This window comes from Quercus robur, chromosome 7 (assembly GCF_932294415.1).
Source record: "Quercus robur chromosome 7, dhQueRobu3.1, whole genome shotgun sequence".
In the NCBI taxonomy this organism is placed as follows: domain Eukaryota; kingdom Viridiplantae; phylum Streptophyta; class Magnoliopsida; order Fagales; family Fagaceae; genus Quercus; species Quercus robur.
Genome location: NC_065540.1, coordinates 15,801,856 through 15,819,900, shown reverse-complemented (window position 1 = coordinate 15,819,900; position 18,045 = coordinate 15,801,856). Strand labels below are relative to the sequence as shown.

At 38.4% G+C, this 18,045-nt stretch overlaps 2 protein-coding genes and 1 long non-coding RNA gene across 4 annotated transcripts in view; 2 read left to right on the top strand and 1 right to left on the bottom strand.

Moving 5' to 3' along the window:
- LOC126692484 (uncharacterized) overlaps positions 1–16,945 on the bottom strand; it is a 60,183-nt gene extending 43,238 nt beyond the window's left edge. The window contains exons 1-4 of one of the 2 annotated variants that reach the window (XM_050388106.1): positions 16,791–16,945; positions 16,118–16,412; positions 15,949–16,020; positions 15,426–15,857 (exon numbers count right to left, since the gene is read on the bottom strand). In XM_050388106.1, coding sequence (XP_050244063.1) covers positions 15,582–15,857; positions 15,949–16,020; positions 16,118–16,405 — 636 coding nt within the window. In that variant the 5' untranslated portion in view covers positions 16,406–16,412; positions 16,791–16,945 and the 3' untranslated portion in view covers positions 15,426–15,581. Of the gene's footprint in view, positions 1–15,425; positions 15,858–15,948; positions 16,021–16,117; positions 16,413–16,790 lie in introns of those variants that run through there. The other variant, XM_050388105.1, reaches the window with a different exon arrangement.
- LOC126691071 (uncharacterized) lies at positions 1,401–2,039 on the top strand. Its single transcript, XM_050386150.1, has one exon. It carries the CDS (start codon positions 1,401–1,403, stop codon positions 2,037–2,039), a length of 639 nt encoding a protein of 212 aa, XP_050242107.1.
- Positions 7,660–8,642, top strand: LOC126692485 (uncharacterized). The gene is made up of 3 exons (XR_007645031.1): positions 7,660–7,909; positions 8,042–8,114; positions 8,188–8,642. It is a non-coding gene; the product is annotated as an uncharacterized LOC126692485 (long non-coding RNA).
- Positions 16,946–18,045: the final 1,100 nt, after the last annotated feature.

Below are 18,045 nucleotides of genomic sequence, written 5' to 3'. Positions count from 1 at the left end.
TCATATATTTATGTGCATTTGTGTGTGACAAATAGAGTTAAAAGCCAAAAAAAAAAAAAAAAAAAGAAGCTTAATGACTAAGAATGCCACCCAAAAACAAATCACTAGTTTAAGCAACCCAATAAACTTTTAGCGAAAAAAAAAAAAAAAAAAAAAAAAAAAAAACATTCACGTTTGAACACACACGGACACAATGCACTTTTGTTTTCTTAGGAAAAAAAATAATTAGCACCTTGAAAACTTTGTATTGTTGGTTGTAAAAATTGTTATATTTCAAAGAAATGCTACAAAGAAACATTGTATGATTCACTCACTACAAAAGAAAACATATGACAATTGCACTGCCAAACCAAAAAGCATAGTAAAAAAAAAGAAACAAAAAAGTTTATATCTTTGAATAGGGTCTCTAATATTTTTTTTTATAGGAATAGGGTCTCTAATCGATAAACTCACCGGGATTCTTTTTACAAGTTTAAGTTGCAGTTAAACACTCTCATATGCATACACATCATACATTATAGTTAAACAGACTCATACATCAAAAAATTGTCATACACATGGATTTGGGTGTTTTACCTCAAAAACCTAAAAATATGTGAACTGTGCTTGACAAAACTTTTCATAAAGCTAAAAATTGTGAAAATGAGGTTGAAAAGGGAATCAATTAACCAAACATTGAACAAATTTTATGTAAATAATATTAGAGAAGAAATATATATATATATATATATATATATTACAAACGGGTAGTTACCAAATAAATATTGAGACAATACAAAATAAAATGTACAGTATATGATTAGTGTGTGTATATATATATATATATATATATATGATATGATTTGTGTGAAATTTTAAGGGCTGAGATTTGATTAGATTTTGTCAGAATAAATAACATTTTTTGAGTGATTTAAAAAGAACTTTGATATTTACCAGAATACCCTAACGAGGTGGTATAGTGTACCAATTGAAAAGTAGCTTCCCGACCCTTTTCTGTCTCAGGAATCAGGATAACCTAACCCATAATAAACCCTTTTCTTTCCTAAAAAATAAATAAAATAAATAAAAAACCAAACCCTTTTTTTTTTTTTTTTCAATTTTCAAAAATACTCTCTCCCTTCCGGAGTTCCAGCTTACAGAAAATCACATTCGGCGAAAATCCTACTAACCGCTCCACTCCGAATAAGTTCCGACAACTGCTCCAGCCGGACGACGACAACTGCTCCAGAGCACGTGTTCTCTAATTAAGGTTTCGATCCACCGTTATTCTATTTTCTGTCTTCAATTTCTCTATTTTCCTCTGTGTGTTTCTTTATGGATTGGCTTTCCCGCTTGCTTGCTAGGGTTTGAAAAATTGAGGTTTAAAAAACTATAATTATAGCGAAGAAGAAACGCTCTCCATGACTGAACACTCGCGCTCCATATCTATCGAAGAAGAACAGGAGCTCGCGAGGAGCAACAAGAAAGTTAAGGACTCGCACAATGCAACCCCTGTCGATTCAAATAGACTACCTGGGAGTACCAGTTCTGCCAGTAAGTTCTCTTTCCGGGATAAACTCATGGGGGATATCCCAGATGCATACTCTCACGCTTTCACCTATTTGGACCATATGGACGCTGACTCTGAGTCGGATGAGGAAACAGAGGAACTTTGTGATGGTATGGCTGCGATTTGTCTCTCTAAAGAAACAAAGCGACGCATTAGAGCTCCCTGGGCAAAAGCACTTATTGTCAAGGTATTCTGCAAAACAGTGGGGTTTAACTTCCTACATGCTAAACTCATGGGTCTTTGGAAACCAGCTGGGAGAGTTGACATGGTGGATTTTGGAAGGGACTTTTTTTTTATGAGATTTTCGCTTATTGAAGATCTAGAGTTGGTCCTTAAGAAAAGACCATGTTTCGTAGGTGAAAATTTTTTGTCGATCCAGAGATGGGAAGCTAATTTTAAGCCATCTGAAGCGCAAGTTACTTCGGTGGCAGTCTGGGTGAGATTCCATGAGCTACCTATAGAATACTATGATGCGGAAGTCCTTCGTTAGCTTGGGCGAGCTCTGGGAAAAGTTCTTAGAGTAGATACGCACACTGCTAAGGAGGCTCGGGGCCGATATGCTCGTGTTTATGTGCAGGTTGGTGTTAGCAAACCTCTAGTCACCTCGGTCCGCATCAGGCAACAAAACCAACCAGTTGCGTACGAAGGTGTTAGTAAGTTATGTTTCTCCTGCGGCCGGCTAGGCCACCGGAATGAGACTTGCCCGTATTCTATCAAGCCTCCGTCATCCCCCCGAAAGATTCCCGCGTGTTGAGCGACGCGAAAATTACGGATCAAATGACAGCCAAATCTAAGGCGCGGACAGAGAATTAGACTGAGGATCAGAATGCTTTGGACAGTGCAAATTCTAATGCCTCCTTTGGTCCGTGGATGGTGGTTTCACGAAAAAGGAACAACAACAAAGGGGTGAAGCAAAAGAACACGAGCTCTTTATCTGGTTTGGGAAAGGATTCTTATCACGGTAAGCCTAAAGAGCCGTTGGAGAGTCCGAGCTGTAATAAGTTTTAGGCTGGGCCGAGTGATATAAATGATTCGAATGGGAAGAGGAAAGCCCAGTCTGAATTGAAGACAAGCCCCACCTTGAGCTGTTCCCCTCTAGATAAGCTATTAATTTCAAATGGCTTAGTTATCACAGGCTTAGATCAAGATCCTGTTGTGAATGTGGGCCGCGCTAGTAAGGAGTCGCACAAGCAAAAGCCCAAATCTGGTTCAGTTAAGAGTAAAAAGGATCAAGCGCGTAGTAGGGCAGTTCTTTCTTTTCCTATCAGTGCAGAATCAGATAAGGGGTCACTTATCACAACCGCGTCAAACAAAAAAAGTGTATCCATTCATGCCAATTGGTCCTCAAGCATTTCTAAGCTTCGTCCTGAGATTAATGGAGAGTTTATTTTCGGTGCCAGTCCAGATATTAATATGGGTGATCAGCTTGGCCGGGTTGGCTATGGAGATGCCGGAGGTGATGATCGAGGAAACCCAAGCCTTAACAGTATGGAAGTTGCTCTCCCCTTTAGTGCTGATGAGTGTAGGCCTGAGTTACCTGCCGTTGATAAATCGGGCTTGGGGAAGGAAGAAAGAAATAAGGTGGAAGCTTCTCTTCAAGCTAGGAGTACAGGTGCTCTGTGTGCATTTGATGCCAGGCAGAGGCCAGATGAGGACGTCCGTATGGGACTTGATGGTGGAAGCGACACTCCTGTCTCCATCTGATGAGTGCCCATCCCATTCTCTGTTTAATAATGAATATTATTGCGTGGAATTGTAGGGGGCTTCAAAACCCTCTTTTCAGAACCATGTAAGGGAGCTGGTGCACACTTATAATCTAGCCATTATGATCATTATGGAGACTCGCATTGGTGGTGCTAGAGCCAGGGACATCACTGATAAGCTTCCTTTTGATGGGGCCATTCATACGGACACTCTTGGTTTTGCTGGTGGGCTTTGGCTTCTTTAGAATTTAGATAGAGTCCAGGTTCATCAGCTGGCCATGTCAGAGCAAGAAATCCATGTTTTGGTTAAGGTACTCCCTTCAAATTTTGAATTTATTTGTACTGTTGTCTATGCTAGTCCTAGATTCCAAGAGAGATGTGTCTTATGGAATAATTTAAAAAATGCTGCCAATCTTCATGATAAACCTTGGATTATTACTGGAGATTTTAATGAGGTTCTTGTGGAAGGGGATAAATTTGGGGGAAGAAGCATTAGCTCTAATAGGTCCCTTCTTTTCAAAGAATGCCTTGACCACTGTTCTATGGTTGATATGGGATTTGTTGGGCCTCGTTTCACTTGGACAAACAGAAGGAATATTTGTGATCTCATTCAAGAAAGAATTGACCGATTCTTCGCCAATCCTAGCTGGTATGCCTTACACCCTGATGCTAGAGTTACTCACCTAACTAGATGTGTGTCTGATCATTGCCCGGTGCTTCTTGAGACTAATCCTTCCAATAGTGTGTTTCTGCCTAGACCCTCAACTATGAATAAGATCGAGAGGGGCCCAAAAGCCCCCAAACCAAGAACTTTAAATTCCAAAGTTTTTGGCATTCGGATGTATCTTTTCCTGGAGTTGTCATGGAGGCTTGGGGCCGGACTAGACCTCTCCGGGAGTCTATTGAAAATTTTTCTAGAAAAGCCTCGGTTTGGAACAAGGACCATTTTGGTAATATTTTTGGGAAGAAGAAAAGGGTCATGGCTCGCCTTTACGGCATCCAAAAAGCCATCGCTTCTCACCCTTCGCATTCTCTGCTTGAGTTGAAGAAAGTTTTGCACAAAGATCTTAATACCCTCTTGGACTAAGAGGAGGAGTTATGGGTGTAGAAATCTCGTATTAACCGGTTGGTTGAGGGTGATCGTAATACGACCTTTCACCATATGTCTGCTATTGTTAGGAGAAGGCGCAACAGAATCTCTTGCATCAAGAATGATTTGGGTGAATGGATTCAAAGTGAAGTAGGGGTTATGAATTTCATTAGAAGGGGGTTTGAGAGGTTATTCACAACTTCTCTTGATGTTGCTCCTCTTAATCCCATTCAGCCTTCCTGGTGGCTAGCTGGCCTATCAGATGAGGATAGTTCCAGCTTGAGTAGTATGGTAACAGATGCAGAAATTAAAAATGGTCTTTGGGCGTTGAAAGCCTTTAAAGCTCCGGATCCGGATGGCCTCCATGCGGGGTTCTTTCAAAGATTTTGGCTCATTATGGGGGATTCGGTGAAGGCTGAAGTAAGGAAAGCCTTTATGGATTGTAAGATCCCTGATTACCTTAATCATACAAATGTGGTGTTGATTCCAAAAATGGCAAGTCCTGAAAGCTTAGGAAACTATCGCCCAATCAGTCTTTGCAATACAGTGTACAAGATTGTCACTAAGATTCTTGTAGCCAGGATTAGACCACTTCTTGATAAGCTTGTGTCTCCTCTTCAGTCTGCTTTTGTGCCGAGAAGAAGAAGTGTTGATAACGTCATTGTGGTGCAAGAGGTTATCCATACTATAAGTAACAAGAAAGGTCAAGTAGGGTATATGGCTATCAAAGTGGATCTCGAAAAGGCTTATGATAAAATCGAGTGGAGTTTCATTAGAGAAGTTCTCATTAATGCCAATTTCCCCCATAATGTGATTAGCCTTATCATGAGTTGTGTTTCTTCAGTTTCCACTTCCATTTTATTTAATGGAGGTAATATGGAGCCTATCTTTCCTTCAAGAGGAATTAGGCAAGGTGATCCGCTCTCTCTATACCTTTTCATTCTTTGCATGGAAGCCCTTGGTCACTTCATCGAGGAGAAATGCAAAAACAAAAGTTGGATTTCTGTTAAGAGTTCCAACAATGGGGTGGCTGTTTCGTATCTTTTCTTTGCGGATGATTTGGTCCTATTTGCAAAAGCGGACCATGTTAATTGTTCAACGATTCGGGATGTTCTTGATGATTTTTGTGCTAGGTCCGGGCAGTCCATTAGCAAGAGTAAATCTCAAGTCTTCTTTTCCCCGAATGTTGATGTGGATACTAGGGAATCCTTGTGTGATATTCTAGGTTTTCGTTCAACACCTAACCTAGGAAAATATCTTGGTTTTCCCATAAAGCACCGTGGGACCACTAATGAGGATCTAAAATTTGTGTTGGAGAGAGTTAAGCAAAAGTTGGCTGGTTGGAAAGCCAACCTCTTGTCCTTGGCGGGTAGGGCTGTTCTCATTCAAGCTTCCACTTCTACCATCCCTGATTACATTATGCAATGTACGTCTTTTCCAAATAAGTTGCTTGAGAACATTGATCGGGTCAATCGAAACTTTTTGTGGGGATCGTCGAATGAGGCAAAGAAAGTTCATTGGGTGGGCTGGCATAAAGTTACTAAGCCTAAGGAGGAAGGGGGTTTAGGGATCCAGGCAGCCAAGGGTAGGAATCAAGCTGTTTTGGCTAAGTTAAATTGGAGATTTAGGATGGAGAAAGAGGCATTATGGGTGAAGGTCCTTAATAGCAAATATTGCTCATATCGAAGACTAAATGCGAGAAATGGTGATAAACTTCCTTGCTCTAGGACTTGGAAAGCTATGAAGATGGGGGGTGAGGTGTTTAACAAGGGAATCCAATGGATTCCGGGGAGAAGTAGTAACCTGAATCTTTGGTATGATAATTGGATGCCTAATGGTAGTTTAAGATCTCTCATTCAAGGCCCTCTTGCTTGTGAGGATGAGTCTTTGAAGGTGAAAGATGTTTTTGGATTATATCCTCATGGAAACTAGCTCTATTCCCTACTCGGTGAGCTCAGTTCAGGGGGAGGATAGGCTGCTTTGGTCTGGAGTTAACCAGGGGGACTTTGATCTTAAACATGCTTATGATTTAGCTATAGGGAGTGATTCGGATGCAGGTTTCTTTAATGGGAAATGGGTTTGGAAATTGGACACCATTCCTCGAGCTAAAGCTTTTATTTGGCAATGCTTACACAATGCTATTGGCATGGGAGAATGTCTTGTAAAAAGGTGCATTAGTGAAAGTGATACCTGCCCCTTGTGTCATAATGAGCCTAAATCAATTCTCCATAGGCTAAGGGATTATGCGACCTCAAGACTAACTTGGGAAAGATTGGGAGTCAGCCCAAATAGCAATTTTTATGAGGGAAATCTGGTTGATTGGCTGAAAATCAATTGTACTAATAACTCTTGCAGGTTAGGAGTGCAACCTCCTTGGAGAATCATTTTCCCTTTCACCATTTGGCTGCTGTGGAAGTACAGAAATGCAACTATATTCAGGAACCTTCATGCTCAACCTTATGTCCACAAGGAGGCTCTTTTCCGTGCTCTGGAATTTCAGCATTGTGGCCTTAATGCCAAGAAGACAGGCAACAAGAGATTGGTGCAAGTCAGGTGGGAGAGACCTCAAGCCGGGTGGGCTTGTCTGAATACTGATAGGGCAGCTATAGGAAATCCAGGCCGGGCTGGGAGTGGCGGCCTTATCAGGAACGATCACGGGGAATGGCTGGGTGGTTTTTCTAGGAGTATTGGATCTTCTAACAGCTTTATGGCAGAGCTTTGGGGGCTTAGAGATGGTCTCAATCTTTGTTATGAAATGCAGTTGAGTGTCGTGGATGTTCAGCTTGATGCAAAGGCCGTTGTTCAGCTTTTCTCAAATTCTTCAAGTGCTAACCGTTGTGCATTGCCTCTCCTTGATGACTGCAAACATTTGATATCTCAGATTGGCCAAGTCCGAATCAGACATTGTTTTCGTGAGGCCAATATTTGTGCTGATTTTTTGGCTCAGTTAGGATCTCAACAGGATAGATCTTTTGTTTTATTTCATGACCCACCTGTGGGTATGTTGGATTTGTTAAGCTCTGATAGAGCTGGTATGTACCATAGCAGATACTCTTCTGATCTGCCTTGTTCCCCTTAGTTCTTTTCGTTAATGAAGTTCCTTTCTACCAAAAAAAAAGAGAAGTTTTTTGGCACACAAATACATAGCTATAGCTGTTGTGAATAAATAATGATGTGTACACGTGCTCTGTATCAAAACATGGATGATTCAATGTATGTATGTTACCTCCCTTTTAATTTTTCTGTGCTCCTTGCCCCTCTGTTTGTGGATGTTTTTACTGACTTTTTTTTTTTTTTTTTTCAAAGATTGAATGATGGCAAATGAGGACTTTGAGGTTTCAGACTACGATGATTTCTCTTCTGATTATAAAAAACGCAAGGTTGTTATTAAGCGCAATATAGTTTGGAATTCTGACCCCTCCTCAAAATCAATCTCTCTCTTGCCCTTTTAAAATCCCCCGCCCTCACCGGCGCCCTACCCCTCCCCCTACCATCGCCTCCAACCTTTGGCCTCGGCCTCTGATCATAGTGCCAGACCCAGAGCCAGAATGGTTCCCAAAGACAGAGGTATGTGCAAGTGCAACATTGTGTGCGTGTGTGTGTGTTTGTGTTTTCTTTTTTATTAGGAAAAAAAAAAAGAAAAAAAAAAGAAAAAGAAAAAGAAGGAGGTTTTTTTAATTAAGCTTGCTTGTTCCTCAGCTTTCTGAGGAGGAATAATATGAATGTTCTGTCTATGGAGAGATGCTGTTAGACCGCTACAACCAAAGTTAAGGTTTGTTTCTTCTTATCTATCTGTCTATCTGTCCATATACTTATTAATTTTCAACTTGTACAAATTGGTGTAGGGCACTGATTTTGATTTTGTGAGACTTGTGAAGATGATGGTAACGGTTGCCACTGGCTTAAATGTCAAAATTCAATTTGAGGCCAAGCCTAGAGTTGCTGCTGAGTACACCCTGAAAACCTTTGAAGGTTTCGTGTTCGAGGATTGTGTCTTTTATCATATAGTGTGGCCTGAGAGTTGTCGACTACTATGCCCTAATCTTGACTACGTGTATGATGAAGAATCTCGCTGTTCCATGTGCACTTATGAATTGGCAAGGGACTTTGGTCCTCCAGGTTTGCCCTGACTCAGCGCTTGATGGTTGGGTAGTGATCGTAATTGATTGTAGTAACTCTCTGTTTTGTTGGTTTGACCTGCAACCAACGTTGCAAATTTTATATAATCAAATTATTTGTGACCCTCTCTTTTTGCTTATTTGGTTCAATTTACTCGAGCATATCCATTTTTTTGGGAAAAGGTATTCATTGTGTTTTAGTTTTGCTGTTTGTCACTACCTCTATGCCATGTTTGTTGAGGTGGGGTTTATGGGTTTTCATTGAAGGCATATTAGTCCCTATTCCACCGGGAAGAGAAAAAAAAATGTGGGTACACTTGATTCTATGTTTTGACGCAAAAACATTAGTGGAATTCATATGCAGGAGCTTGTACCATTAGGTTTACAAGCCAAAGGAAGATCGCTAGTGGTGTTGAATGCCTGAAAAGAGGTTTCAAATTTTCCTACATTAGGTGAATATAAGCAGAGCCCCAACCAAAGCTAAATATCTTTAGAGGCTTAAACTCCTATTTCAGCTCAGCTTACCAGAATTTAGGTATTAAGCTATCTTGTTGTGTTGGATGGGATCTCTAAAGAGCAAAATGAAGTTGAGATGCCTGGGAAAGGATCTCTAAAGAGTAGAATGAAGTTGAGTTGCCTTAGAACGATGTCAAGCGAGTTGCCACATCTAGTCTTTGGGACCAGATTACTATCTGCGATATTTGCTTCAAAGTGAAGGAATGGGAAGAAAGCACATATTAGATATGTTGGCCTAATGATAGAAATCACATCATAGGGTTCGACTCTTATCATATCTATCTATAAATAATACTTTTACCTCCTAACCTTGTCTAGAAGTCCTTGTTCACCATCCCACTTGATTTTTTGAACCCTTTGACCTCAAGTCTCCATCTTTAGTGAGCTCTAGCACAATGTGTAAAACCTTGAGTGATGTCTGAGTTTCAGTCCTTAACATCTCTTGGAAAAAAATTAAGGGGGCAGGAGTATTTTCCACTACTTGCTCCAACTCTTTAATGTAGCTAGGGGTGTGCAGCCAACTCGCCAACCCGCCAAAACCGACCCAACCCAGCCCAACCCGCCAGGTTGGGTCAGTTTTTAGGGCTTGATGGGTTGGGTTGGGTTACAAAAATTTTTTTTGATAGCGGGTCGGGTTGGGTTCAAGTTATAAAATTCCAAATCCGCCAAGCTCGACCCGACCCACCCATATAATTAATATATATTATATAATTAATAATTTTTTTAAAATAACCAACTCTTCCTCTTATCCTATATAAAAGCCAATATTAATGTATATTAGTTTACATATTAATGTATAACTGAGTTGGTATATTAGTTCATATATTAATGTATAATTTTTTTATCAACTCAGGTAGCAAGTGTGATTTTTTTTTTTTTTTTTTTCTCAATTTAATAATAATAGTAATAAAAAAAAATTGTCCAACCCATGGGTTCAACCTAACCCAACCTGACCCATGTGAGTTGGGTTGGACTTATGTGATGGGTTGGGTTGGATTGAATTTTTTTCAACCCACTACGGTGGGTTGGGTCAGGTCAAAAAATCCCCTTAACCCGACCCAACCCCATGCTCACCCCTAAATGCAGCTTTACATTTGGGTTCGCTTTGCCTAGTCTCCATTAGAAGAGCTCTCCTAGCGGATCCCATGCCATATTCCAGAGTTATAGCAAGTGTGACTTGGTAATCAATGTGAATATCGGATTTGCAATCACTAGAAGTTAACAAAAGAATGAAAAATAAAAAACAAAATGAAGGAATAGGGCTTCATATGAGAATTTGCATTCTGTTACATGATTTTTGAGAGCTTTTTGTTGAAGGTGGGTGGCTTCTGGTGAACATTTTGACGTTAAAAGGTATAACTATTTGGTGTTGTGTTTCTCTTTTAAATTTATGGGCTGAATGACTTCTATTAATCCTTGAGGAATACTTCTACTTTGATTGGTCTTAGCTTCCTTTCCAAGTTTGTTTTCTCACATTTTCTTACTTTTTTTTCTTTGGGTATATCTAGATGCACAAGGCAAGTATTATTTTTTGGAATTTGCTAGAGTGAGATGGGAGAACTTTTTTTTTTTTTTTTTGGGAATTAGTAAATTTTTGTTTATCTAGTAGAATTTGGGTTAAATAGAAAATAATTAAGCTATGTGATTCTCTTTATGTTTGATATCCAAGCTCTATAATGAAAGATATGGCTCAACGATGCTAGCCATGATTAATTGTGCTAACTTATGTTTATGCATGCTATGGATAGATGAATGCATCCTAGGGTATATCTTCAGTTGCAAATAACTGACAAGATCAAAGCATGTGCATCCTTAGAAGCAATTGGCAACAATGATGGAATACTGGACCCAAGGACTCGTCAGAGTATAATTGCTTGATAATGTATGGGCTTGCCCAATTTTGCTTGAACTTCCCATTTGCATCTTGAACTGGGGTTCATATTTCTTTCAATACTAAATCCCCCAACTTCAAATCTCTATTTCTCACTTTCTTGTCAAAAGCTTTCCTAAGCCTCCTCTGGTAACCTTGAATATGATACAAGGCCTTGAGTCTTTTCTCATCTAGCATGCACTACTGATCATATCTGCTTTGTAACCAATCTGCTTTAGGGATTTCACTTTGCAGTATTGTCCTCAGTGAAAGGACACCCATCTCAATGGGAAGAACTGCTTCCATCCTATACACTAATGAATATAGAGTGGCTCCTGTGGAAGATCGAATTGATGTTCTGTACCCCCAAAGTGCATAGGGCAACTGTAGGTGCCAGTCCTTGTAGTTCTTTGTGCTTTTCTTCAAGATTCGCCCTATTTTTTTATTAGTCGCCTCAACTGCTCCATTGGTTTGAGGACGGTAAGGTGAAGGTTTGTGGTGCTGAATATTGAACTGTTATAGTAGCTTCTCTGTTTCTCCCTTGAAGTGCAACCCATTGTCCGAGACGATTTCATGTGGGACCCCATATCTGCAGATGATATTGGTCTAGATGAATTGAGCAACTTTCTTTGAATTCAAAACTTTGTATGAGGCAGCTTCTACCCATTTAGTGAAATAATCAATGGCTACGAGTATGAATTCATGACCATTGGATGTTGTTGGGTAGATCTTCCCAATGATGTCTATTCCCCATGTAGAGAATGGCCAGGGTGATGTCATGGTATGTAGTGGCATGTGCGGCATGTGCTTTAGATCTCCATGGACTTGACATTGATGTCATTTTTGAACATGGGCCGCATAGTCGGCTTCCATAGTGGTCCAGTAATAGCCTTGCCTCATTATCTTCCTTGACAACATGTGTGCATTCATATGTGGCCCATAACTTGACTTATGAACTACTTCAACATGTGTGAATTCCTGAGCCAGCAATGCATTCATCTCTCCTGTAAGAAGCTTAGAAACCGGTTCCAATGCTTCCTCATTTATCACTGGATTTGTGGATGTGAAAAGGCCCTGATAGAAATTAGAAAACGTATCTGCAATCACTTCTTGTTGAGAAATCCACACTCCATCAGTATTGTAGATACCTGATATTCTGTTTCGTCTATGCCTCTAAGTTGCACCTTCTAACTTTGATTGAAATTCAACTCACTCATTTAACTTCACTTTGGTCAATAAAACTATTATCTAGCATTTTTGGCCCACGGATTGGAGTTTCAAGTAGGCCCTATTGATACCTAAAGTTTCACAAATATGCGCAATAATTTAAAAATGTGTGCTATTTTTCATACATTAGCAAAGAAATTAACAAAAGACTAAGGTCCTAAGGATTTGGTGAGTAAGCATTCACAATAGCTCGTGTACAATGGCATAAGGGCCAAATTTTTTCCAACAAACTCCAAAAATCACCCACATCAATTTATGCATCCATTGTGTAAATTGTATGTTATTTACTATTCGATCAACAAAATTATTTTTATTCTAAAATTTAGACCAAAATAGCTTGAAATTAAAACATGTGATTCATGACATAGCTATTGATCTTTGATCTTCATGAATTTTGCAAGTATGAAGGATATCATAAGAACATGCAATTTAAGGACAGACCCAAGAGGGGTCCCTACACCCCCTCCCTCCCAGGTTTATATATATATATATATATATATTAGGCATATTATTTTCAACCAAAAAAAAATATTATATTTTGGCTCCCTTCTATGTAGCTTGGCTCCTCTCCCCACCAAAATCATCAATACAACCAATTTCAGTCCAACCCAAACTCGTGTAAATCCTCAACCCAAAATATATGGATGCATTTTTGTTAATATTTTTATTTTTAGAAATGCTATATCCACAACATTTTTCACAATAAATCTTAAGTGATAGGTTGTTACTAACTGTTATTGGTGAGTAAAAAAATAATTTTAGTAGTGGGTTCAAATTAGAAACAGTAACAACTAACTATTTAGGATTTTTTGTAGATATAGCACGTCTGTTGTTTTTTTTTTTTTTTTTTTTTTTTTGCTTATACTCCTAAACCCCCCCCCCCCTTTTGCTTGAAATCTTGGGTCCATCTATAATGCAATTCAACGATTACATTTTCGAAATTCATATCTAACGGTTTAATGTTCTAGTCTCTTCTTCCAATGGCTCCTCCGTTTTTCTAAGTAATAAATGGAACTGCCCTTCATTTTGTACTTTGTCGTCCAAAAATAAATCGCATGTTTTTCCTTTTCAAATTTATTGTTTTGGCGACTTCATGGGTGTTTAGACAAAAATATTGCCCTTAAAAGGTACTTTTATAGTAACGAAACGATCATAACGTTATGAAAATATATGTCCACTATGTTAACGTAATAAGTTTCGATAAACTTTGTTGACAACCTATAACTCAAACGGCATGTCCACATTTTCTTTTTCTTTTTTGGCAACCCCTATAATTGACCAAAATTCAATTAAGGTCTCTAAACTTCATTCATTACACTTTTCTCAAAAGAAAACAATGGTGGTCCCAGCATCACAATCCGTAATGATCATGGATTAGTTATGGCTGCTCTATCACAACGAATTTCATTGCCTACCTCAGTACAAATGGTGGAAGTGTTATAGCACATTGAACGCTCGGGTTTGCCCAAGAGTGGAGTTCGGTAAGTTGGTGTTGGAAGGTGACTTGGAAACCATCATAAACACTATTATGGGAGATAACATGCAGTCCTCCTCCTTTGGACATATCCTCCAGGATATTGAACTTATGGTTTCTACTTTTAATAATGTTTATGTTTGTCATGTTAGAAGACTAGGAAATTGTGTTGCTCATAGGCTTGCTAGACGAGCTATTAGTAATTCTTTACTTGTCTGGATGAAGTTTGTTCCTCCTGATATATGTGATGTTTACAATTACAATATTCATTTGATTAATAAATAATACTTCCCCTCTAGGGGCTCTTTCTCTAAAAATTAAAAATTATGCACTGCATTCATTCAATTGAGTCCTAATCAAGCATATTCACTTAAGACGTCCCATTTGTCACTATTAGAAATGATTCATTCAATTGAATCCCAATCAAACATGTTCACTTAAGACATCCCATTAGTCACTATTAGAAATGCTTCATTAAGACTCATGAAGACCAAAAATAAATAAATAAACTCAAACTCGCCCTAAATGACAGCTCCAACCCAGTGTGTATTTCATACCAAAAATTAAAATCACCCTAAGCATTCATATCAACTTGTATTATTTATTTATTTATTTATTTTAGCACAAAGATTTATCTTTTTTCTATTTTACATGACCACTTTTCAAAACGTTTACATGAGATTATTTATTCTAAACTTTATTTCATTAAAATATCTTCTTTTTTTGGGGGGGGGGGGAAATTACACTTTACCCACCTGCGGTTTGCCTCAAATTTAACTTACTCACCCGTGATTTTATTTTTGAAACTTAACCCACCTGTGCTTTACTCCGTTACTATTCTGTTAGCCACCTCCCTATCAGACGTTACTAAACATTTTTTTTTATCAAAAACAAAACCCAATTCAGATCAAAAACACCTCTCTCCAAAAACACACTCCCATCCACACGTGCTCATCAAACTAAGATCCTAGATGCTACAAGACAAAGAGCTTGAGATAATAGACTGAGAACCATCTGGGTTTTGATCATGCAAGTAAACCGAGGAAGAACGAGACACCAATTCTGAGTTTATCTGAGGCAAACTCGTATTTTTGATGGCTCTTGACACGATGCTGTCTCCAATTGCAAACAGAACGGTCCATTCGAAAGAAGATATTGAACTTTATAGTGACTTAATGAAGTTGGATTCACCACATTCTCAATACTACAAGGACGAACGCAACTTAGTTTTATGGCAGTAGATTATTTCTTCCTTTCTATATTAACTGTCTAGTAAAGCATAGTTCCCTTACTACTTTAACCTTTCAGTTGGTAGTAACTCCGCTTGTACATGTAATTGTTGAATCTTTCTTTACTTGTTCAATGTTTGATATTCCAAATACTCAAAATGATTGGTTTCAAAATAATCTCTAGATTGATCATAAGATCCTTTCAATTTCTAGAACTCATTATGTATGTTATGTTTCTTTGCTCTACTGCACTGCAGATCGAGATTTGTGACCCAAATGCATAGCTTTTGTGAGTTTCAAAAACAGATGCATACATGTGCTCCGTATCAAAACTCAAAACAACTAGTAAAAAGTCTGTTTTTTTATTTTTATTTTTTGTTTTTTTATTATATATAAACAGGAGTGAAAAATCCGTGCATGGATGATTCAGGTGGGATTTTCAATACAGACCTTTTTCTGATTCAAAGAGAGACCTTTTTCTCAGCAAGTCATGGGAGAAACCCATAAACCCTACCGCAACAAACATGGCATAGAGGAAGTAACAAACAACAACGCTAAAAATTAAGATCACTTAAAGAAAAAACACAACGAATTTATCCCCCTAAAAATTAGATATACACCTAATAATCAGATAAATTAGAGGAATAAATGCAAGAGAGAGTCGCTAATAATTTTGATTATATAAAATTTGCAATATTGGTTGCAGGTCATTCAAACCAAAAAACAGAAAGTTAATACAATCAATTACGATCACCACCCAACCATCAAGCACTTCATAAGTGCAAACTCGGAGGACCAAAGTCGCTTACCATTCATAAGTGCACATGGGACGGCGATATTCTTCATCATTGGGACGGCAATATTCTTCATCATACACAGAGTCACGATTAGGGCTAACTAGTCGGCAACTCTGGGGCCACACTTTATGATAGACAGCATCCTTGAACACGAAAGCTTCAAAGGTTTTCAGGGTGTACTCAGCAGCAGCTCTGGGCTTGGCCTCAAATTGAATTTTAACACTTACACCAGCGGCAAGAAATAGTTTCCTCTTCACAAGTCTCACAAATTCAAAATCCGTGCCCTACACCAACCAATTTGTTCAAATTGAATATTAATAAGTATATAGACAGATAGACAGATAGAGAGAAAGATGGAGATAAGAAGAAACAAACCTTAACTTGGTTGTAGCGGTCTAACAGCATCTCTCCATAGACAGAATATTCATATCGTTGCTCCTCAGAAATCTGAGGAACAAGCAAGTTTAATTTTTTTTTTTTTTTTAAAAAGCCTTCTATTCTTCTTTTCCGAATAAAAAAGAAAAGACCCACACATTGCTCATACCTCTGTCTCTGAGAGCCATTTTGGCACATTGAATGGGTCTAGCTCTATGATCCGAGGCTGAGGCTGAAGGTTGGAGTCGATGGTAGGGGGAGGGGTAGGGATAGGGGTAGGGCTAGGGCGAGGAATTTTAGAAGGGTGAGAGAGTTTGACTTTGAGGAGGGGATCAGAACTCCACTCAAACCCGGGACCAATATCAGGTTCGCCATCTTCATCTTCATCTTCATATTTAGAAATGAAGTCATCGTAGTCTGAAAACAATACATCCTCATAGTCCTCATTTGCCATCATTCAATCTCTGAAAAAAAAGGGTCATTATAAACATCCACAAACAGAGGGGCAAGGAGCTCGGTAACATACATACATTGAATCATCCATGTTTTGATACTAACCACATGTACAAATCATTTTTTTTATTCGTATTTGGGACAGTAGAGAGATACCAAACCCAAACCCAAACCCAAACCCAAACCCACATAGGATCCATTACCAATTGTATTGTGTACACAAAAAGAAAACCCCAATTTTTCAAACCTTGGCAAGCAAGAAAGCAGGAAATCCAATCCATACAGAAGCACAAAGAGGGAAATTGAGAAATTGAAGACAAAAAATATAATAACGGTGGATCAAATCCCTAATTAGAGGACAAGTGCCAGAGAGAAAGAGAGAGACATACCAAACCAAAGAGATTCTTGACAGAGAAAGAAACCTAGCGCCGCTTCTGATCTAAGAACCCGCTTGTAATAGAGAGCTTGTGTGGTGTGTGTAAAATGTAAATATACCAAATAGAACTACAGAAGAGCTTGAAACGGGCCGGAGCCCAATTGAGGTCGGGTAAAAATACAACCACCTTTAATTGAGGGGTGAGAAGTTACGGCGTCATTAAGCTTTTTTTTATTCCAATGTACCCAAAAATAATAATAATAACATTTTTTGGTTTTTTATATTTTAATGAATATAAAATTTGATAATTATGATGATTTTAAAAAATGATTTATTACTAGCTTTTAATACAAAATTAAGGCCTCCTCTATTAATAATTTCACACTTGCCTACATGTGCTATATTAGTGTCGGTAATGTTTTTTTTTTATATTCAGAAGTGAAGTCATCGTAGTCTGAAAACAATAGATCCTCATAGTCCTCATTTGCCATCATTCAATCTATGAAAGAAAAAAAAAAGGCCAGTATAAATATACACAAACAAAAGGGCAAGGAGCTCGGAAAAAATAAAAGAGAGAGAAAGAAAGAGACATACTAAAGAGAATCTTGAAAGAGAGACCTAGCATCACTTCTGATCTGAGAAGACGTTTGTAATAGAGAGCCTGTGTGTGCAAAATGTAAATACTAAGTAGAGTTCATGTTTAACTTTTTTTTAAAGAGCAAATATTAATTAAAGTTAAAGCTTCATTAAATCTTGAACGTCTTCCCTCTTTAAACTTATTGAATTAACTCATTTGCTCTTGCCTTATTTAGAAGTGGTTTTGCATCTTTACTTATCTTTCATTATTAACTACAACTATTTTTTAACCCATGCTTCGCACAGTTTTTTTATTAGGTATTTCGTTTAAAGTTTATAAATCATTACCTACCTTACATCACATCTTCTCAAAGAACTCAAATCGGATTTGTGCTAATTTTACAAAGACCACAGTAAGTGTGGATTTAGCATCAATCCCTTTTGTCTTCTCTCAATCTAGAAACATATTCCTTGCAATGGTTTGCATTGCTTTTGCATCACTGAAATCCCCAAATCGTACAGTTATTGGAGGGTGCATGTATGTTTGTGAGAAAAACATGTTTCATACTAATGCTAATGGATTCAGGTCCATGTGGGTTCCAGTTAGCTCAACTGGTAAAGTCTCTGATGGTTATATAAGAGATCTGGGGTTCAATCCCCGCCTACACCAAAAACTGATTGGTGTCTTGGTC